This window comes from Staurois parvus, unplaced genomic scaffold, assembly GCF_062004578.1.
Source record: "Staurois parvus isolate SC_StPar_1 unplaced genomic scaffold, SC_StPar_1.0 ptg003456l, whole genome shotgun sequence".
Taxonomy (NCBI): domain Eukaryota; kingdom Metazoa; phylum Chordata; class Amphibia; order Anura; family Ranidae; genus Staurois; species Staurois parvus.
Genome location: NW_028321252.1, coordinates 138,298 through 145,978, shown reverse-complemented (window position 1 = coordinate 145,978; position 7,681 = coordinate 138,298). Strand labels below are relative to the sequence as shown.

The 7,681-nt window shown below is 50.2% G+C and overlaps 1 protein-coding gene across 1 annotated transcript in view; it reads left to right on the top strand.

Moving 5' to 3' along the window:
* Positions 1 to 5,366: 5,366 nt before the first annotated feature.
* LOC149428163 (ATP-dependent chromatin remodeler CHD5-like) overlaps positions 5,367 to 7,681 on the top strand; it is a gene marked incomplete at its 5' end in the record, with an annotated part of 46,603 nt that continues 44,288 nt past the window's right edge. Inside the window, 2 exons of the mRNA XM_089667645.1 lie at positions 5,367 to 5,493; positions 5,606 to 5,692. Coding sequence (XP_089523771.1) covers positions 5,367 to 5,493; positions 5,606 to 5,692 — 214 coding nt within the window. The remainder of the gene's footprint in view (positions 5,494 to 5,605; positions 5,693 to 7,681) is intronic.

Below are 7,681 nucleotides of genomic sequence, written 5' to 3'. Positions count from 1 at the left end.
CAGAAGAGGATTATAGTGGTACCTGTACTTGAGGAAACATACCGACATACCTGATGGCCTATCTGTATATGGGATTAAAGCTTTCCATCCCAAACCCATCATACAATAATCAAATAAAAAAGAATTTTTGATAGAAGTGAAGGCAAGAAACCCCCATAAACCCATCTCCTCTGTAGAGCACACTAAGTGTCCATTCCTTTTAGACTAAAATGTAATTTGAAGCCATTTAGAAATCGCTGTGGATGTGAAAACCACCTTGTGATGTAATCCCAGGAGAAAAGCCGTCCATTTACTACGAGTGGTCCGTTTACTGATAATGGTTTCATGACGTGACGCGTGTGACTACATTGTTGTTGTTGTTGTTTTGGTTTTTTTGTAAAGAATCAGATTAGCTGATGTCCACATTTTGCTTCAGACTCTTCAAACTGTATTTGTTACACATGAAGATGTATTATATAGCAACGTTCTGCCTATTGTCTCTGATTGTTTGATTACTTTAGGAAAATAACTTTTTGTTACCCCTCAATTATGGGTGACCGTAAGGGGTCACTATACCGCCACTGGAAGATCTGGTCACTAGCCTCCTGTAAGTTGCAAACCCCTTCTATAGACGCCCACACCCCTCTATAGGACAACCCCTTCTATACACGCCCGCACCCCTCTATAGGACAACCCCTTCTATACACGCCCACACCTCTCTATAGGACAACCCCTTCTATACACGCCCACACCCCTCTATAGGACAACCCCTTCTATACACGCCCACACCCCTCTATAGGACAAACCCTTCTATACACGCCCACACCCTTCTATAGGACAACCCCTTCTATACACGCCCACACCCCTCTATAGGACAACCCCTTCTATACTCGCTCCCACACCCCTCTATAGGACAACCCCTTCTATACACGCCCACACCCCTCTATAGGACAACCACTTCTATACACGCCCACACACCTCTATAGGACAACCCCTCCTATACACGCCCACACCCCTCTATAGGACAACCCCTCCTATACACGCCCACACCCCTCTATAGGACAACCCCTCCTTTACACGCTCACACCCTTCTATAGGACAATCCCTTCTATACACGCCCACACCCCTCTATAGGACAACCCCTCCTATAGACGCCCACACCCCTCTATAGGACAACCCCTTCTATACACGCCCACACCCCTCTATAGGACAACCCCTTCTATACACGCCCACACCCCTCTATAGGACAACCCCTCCTATACACGCCCACACCCCTCTATAGGACAACCCCTTCTATACACGCCCACACCCCTCTATAGGACAACCCCTTCTATACACGCCCACACCCCTCTATAGGACAACCCCTCCTATAGACGCCCACACCCCTCTATAGGACAACCCCTTCTATACACGCCCACACCCCTCTATAGGACAACCCCTTCTATACACGCCCGCACCCCTCTATAGGACAACCCCTTCTATACACGCCCGCACCCCTCTATAGGACAACCCCTTCTATACACGCCCACACCCCTCTATAGGACAACCCCTTCTATACACGCCCACACCCCTCTATAGGACAACCCCTCCTATACACGCCCACACCCCTCTATAGGACAACCCCTCCTATACACGCCCACACCCCTCTATAGGACAACCCCTCCTATACACGCCCACACCCCTCTATAGGACAACCCCTCCTATACACGCCCACACCCCTCTATAGGACAACCCCTTCTATACACGCCCACACCCCTCTATAGGACAACCCCCTTCTATACACGCCCACACCCCTCTATAGGACAACCCCTTCTATACACGCCCACACCCCTCTATAGGACAACCCCCTTTTATACACGCCCACACCCCTCTATAGGACAACCCCTTCTATACACGCCCACACCCCTCTATAGGACAACCCCCTTTTATACACGCCCACACCCCTCTATAGGACAACCCCTTCTATACACGCCCACACCCCTCTATAGGACAACCCCTTCTATACACGCCCACACCCCTCTATAGGACAACCCCTTCTATACACGCCCACACCCCTCTATAGGACAACCCCTTCTATACACGCCCACACCCCTCTATAGGACAGCCCCTTCTATACACGCCCACACCCCTCTATAGGACAACCCCTTCTATACACGCCCACACCCCTCTATAGGACAACCCCTTCTATACACGCCCACACCCCTCTATAGGACAACCCCTCCTATACACGCCCACACCCCTCTATAGGACAACCCCTCCTATACACGCCCAGACCCCTCTATAGGACAACCCCTTCTATACACGCCCACACCCCTCTATAGGACAACCCCTTCTATACACGCCCACACCCCTCTATAGGACAACCCCTTCTATACACGCCCACACCCCTCTATAGGACAACCCCTTCTATACACGCCCACACCCCTCTATAGGACAACCCCTTCTATACACGCCCACACCCCTCTATAGGACAACCCCTCCTATACACGCCCACACCCCTCTATAGGACAACCCCTTCTATACACGCCCACACCCCTCTATAGGACAACCCCTCCTATACACGCCCACACCCCTCTATAGGACAACCCCTTCTATACACGCCCACACCCCTCTATAGGACAACCCCTCCTATACACGCCCACACCCCTCTATAGGACAACCCCTCCTATACACGCCCACACCCCTCTATAGGACAACCCCTTCTATACACGCCCACACCCCTCTATAGGACAACCCCTTCTATACACGCCCACACCCCTCTATAGGACAACCCCCTTCTATACACGCCCACACCCCTCTATAGGACAACCCCTTCTATACACGCCCACACCCCTCTATAGGACAACCCCTTCTATACACGCCCACACCCCTCTATAGGACAACCCCTTCTATACACGCCCACACCCCTCTATAGGACAGCCCCTTCTATACACGCCCACACCCCTCTATAGGACAACCCCTTCTATACACGCCCACACCCCTCTATAGGACAACCCCTTCTATACACGCCCACACCCCTCTATAGGACAACCCCTCCTATACACGCCCACACCCCTCTATAGGACAACCCCTCCTATACACGCCCAGACCCCTCTATAGGACAACCCCTTCTATACACGCCCACACCCCTCTATAGGACAACCCCTTCTATACACGCCCACACCCCTCTATAGGACAACCCCTTCTATACACGCCCACACCCCTCTATAGGACAACCCCTTCTATACACGCCCACACCCCTCTATAGGACAACCCCTTCTATACACGCCCACACCCCTCTATAGGACAACCCCTCCTATACACGCCCACACCCCTCTATAGGACAACCCCTTCTATACACGCCCACACCCCTCTATAGGACAACCCCTTCTATACACGCCCACACCCCTCTATAGGACAACCCCTTCTATACACGCCCACACCCCTCTATAGGACAACCCCTCCTATACACGCCCACACCCCTCTATAGGACAACCCCTCCTATACACGCCCACACCCCTCTATAGGACAACCCCTCCTATACACGCCCACACCCCTCTATAGGACAACCCCTTCTATACACGCCCACACCCCTCTATAGGACAACCCCTTCTATACACGCCCACACCCCTCTATAGGACAACCCCCTTCTATACACGCCCACACCCCTCTATAGGACAACCCCTTCTATACACGCCCACACCCCTCTATAGGACAACCCCCTTCTATACACGCCCACACCCCTCTATAGGACAACCCCTTCTATACACGCCCACACCCCTCTATAGAACAACCCCTTCTATACACGCCCACACCCCTCTATAGGACAACCCCTTCTATACACGCCCACACCCCTCTATAGGACAACCCCTTCTATACACGCCCACACCCCTCTATAGGACAACCCCTTCTATACACGCCCACACCCCTCTATAGGACAACCCCTCCTATACACGCCCACACCCCTCTATAGGACAACCCCTCCTATACACGCCCACACTCCTCTATAGGACAACCCCTCCTTTACACGCCCACACCCCTCTATAGGACAACCCCTCCTATACACGCCCACACCCCTCTATAGGACAACCCCTCCTATACACGCCCACACTCCTCTATAGGACAACCCCTCCTTTACACGCCCACACCCTTCTATAGGACAACCCCTTCTATACACGCCCACACCCTTCTATAGGACAACCCCTTCTATACACGCCCACACTCCCTCTATAGGACAACCTCTTCTATACTCGCCCACACCCCTCTATACGACTACCCCTTCTATACACGCCCACACCCCTCTATAGGACAACCGCTTCTATACACGCTCACACCCCTCTATAGGACAACCCCTTCTTTACACGCCCACACCCTTCTATAGGACAACCCCTTCTATACACGCCCACACCCCTCTATAGGACAACCCCTTCTATACACGCCCACACCCCTCTATAGGACAACCCCTTCTATACTCGCCCACACCCCTCTATAGGACAACCCCTTCTATACACGCCCACACCCCTCTATAGGACAACCCCTTCTATACACGCCCACACCCCTCTATAGGACAACCCCTTCTATACACGCCCACACCCCTCTATAGGACAACCCCTTCTTTACACGCCCACACCCCTCTATAGGACAACCCCTTCTTTACACGCCCACACCCTTCTATAGGACAACCCCTTCTATACACGCCCACACCCCTCTATAGGACAACCCCTTCTATACACGCCCACACCCCTCTATAGGACAACCCCTTCTATACACGCCCACACTCCCTCTATAGGACAACCCCTCCTATACACGCCCACACCCCTCTATAGGACAACCCCTTCTATACTCGCCCACACCCCTCTATAGGACAACCCCTTCTATACACGCCCACACCCCTCTATAGGACTACCCCTTCTATACACGCCCACACCCCTCTATAGGACAACCCCTTCTATACACGCCCCCACACCCCACAGAGGTCCCGTACAGCGATCAGTGTTCTCCTCTAGACTCAGCGGGCACCAGATCACGGTGCCACGTGCTCCCAGGGGGCTCGCACAGGCTGTTAATTCGGGCGCCATTTATAAACAGCTGCCCGCCCTTGCACTGCTCCCGTCCGGCCGTTTATGTACATAGGCCGGACAGGAAGTGATTAAAAAAAGAAAAATAGTGTTTGCAAAAAACCACTGCGCAGATACTGTGGGACATAAAAAATTGCAACACCCACCATATTATTCTCCAGACCCCCCGCTAAAAAAAACATATAATGTTTGGGGGTTCTGTGCAATTTTCTAACTAAAAAAAAAAAGACTTTTACATATATAGACTTTTACATATATGTGAGAAGATTCAGAATTGGCCGGGTGTTGAAGTGGTTTTATGTAATATACCTTTTTTTTTTTTTTTTTAAGCCGGCAACCAAACTGGAGAAGGAAGAACCTGAAGAGAAAAGTGAACATTTAGAAGGTAAAGAAAAGCAAGTAAACGATGGTGTTGAAGAAGACGAGGAAAAAGACTCTACTGAGCAGACTCCTAAAGGCATGTATGAACATGGCCAGACACCTCCATTACAGATCATTGAAATGAACTATAGCTTTGATCACGGCCGATCACGTATACCATGTAAAGTTCACACTGATCCCTTTTACAGCTGAAGCAATTCAAGAAGAAAAATCATTGGAAAAAACAGGACTGAACAGCACTCAGACCAAAATAGAGGACAAGGAACCTAAGTCAGGTACGTCCGGCTATCTACACCTCCAAATGGCATTGATGGTGACACCTTCTGCTTTCCATTCTATTACAGCTAACCTGCACTGAGAATATATGTAGCCCGTCCTCACTGAGCTCTGCTGTAACCACTTCATGTCCGGACACTTCCCCCCCTTCCAGTCCGGACACTTTCACCCCCCTTCCAGTCCAGACACTTTCCCCCCCTTCCAGTCCGGACACTTTCCCCCCCTTCCAGTCCGGACACTTTCCCCCCCTTCCAGTCCGGACACTTTCCCCCCCTTCCAGTCCGGACACTTTCCCCCCCTTCCAGTCCGGACACTTTCCCCCCCCTTCCAGTCCGGACACTTTCCCCCCCCTTCCAGTCCAGACACTTTCCCCCCCTTCCAGTCCGGACACTTTCCCCCCCTTCCAGTCCGGACACTTTCCCCCCCTTCCAGTCCGGACACTTTCACCCCCCTTCCAGTCCGGACACTTTCACCCCCTTCCAGTCCGGACACTTTCCCCCCCTTCCAGTCCGGACACTTTCCCCCCCTTCCAGTCCGGACACTTTCCCCCCCTTCCAGTCCGGATACTTCCCCCCCCCCCCCTTCCAGTCCAGGCCAACTTTCATCTTTCAGCACTTTGACAATTGCGCGGTCATGCAACACTGTACCCATTTGAATTTTTTGAGACATATAAAACTTTATTTTGGTGGTATTTATTCACCACTGGGATTTTTATATTTTTTTGCTATATAAATGAAAAAGTCCAAAAATTTTGAAAAAAAGTGTTTTTCTTATAAACTTTTGCAAATAAATAATCTTTATTCATAAATCTTGGCCAAAATGTATTCCGTTATCTTTTTAGTAAAAAAAAAAATTACCCAAATTAGTTTATAACCAAAAATTATAATTTTTCAAATTTTTTTTTACATTATTATTTTATTTTTTTATATTAATATTTATGAGGTTTTTTTTACATACTGTCACCCTAGCAGTACAGTGTCACAGTTTTTACACTGATTGCTTTTAAAACCCATAAAGGCTGTAAAAGCAATCATTTCTCCTTCTCTCTGGCTGCATTCTTCCAGCCATTGAGAAATACTGTGTGAGCTGTGATTGGTCATAGCTTGTCACATGGTACAAGGCTGTTGTGAATAGCCCTGTACCATGTGATCTCTGTGATCATTCACAGATTTCACACGTAGTAAGCAATGATGTCAGAAGTGACATCTTGCTTGCTACTCTGCATGTGATCACTGATTGGCCAATCAGTGATCACATGATCGGGACCTCACAGAGAGATCCCGTACAACGATCAGTGTTCCACTGTGTCCGGAGGACACAGCGGACACTGGATTGCGGTGCTGCGCGCTTCCAGGGAGCATGCACAAGCAGGGGGCGGGGCGAACATTTATAAACAACCACCTGCCCCTGCACTGCTCCCGTCCGGGCCCATGTATATAAACGGCCGGATGGGTGGTTAAAAACGCTCATGACCAAGCTTTGGTGTTTATCCGAGGGTTTAGTGCCTGAGAAACTGACCCGGATGGAGTATGCATAGCTGGAGTTCAGAAGCTGCATGCTTGTTCCAGCCTCAGCTCACAGTATGGAGGCCAAGCATCCAGCATTTTTGTTAGGAGAAACAGTAGTTTCCTTTTTAGGGCTCATTGTGATGGTTGTTGAGACCCATCCTCTATTCTGTGTGTTCATCCACCTTGGAGCTGTGCACAAGCAGCCCATAGAAGTAGATGCAGCAGTTGCACGGGCACAGACGTGTGTCAAAAATTTGACATGAGGGCAGGAACAGGTGCACAGATCCAAACGCAGACATTGTCTGAATGAGCCCTTAACCCCTTGACTCCGAGTGTTTGCAAATATGTGGCCACACTGGACTGGGCTTTTTTCCCCATGGGGCTGCATATTTGTGTATCTGGAGTACGCTGCAGAGAAGCTCCTCTAAGTGTAGACACACTATAAAACTGTATTGCAAAAAAGGCACGGCTGGATCTAGG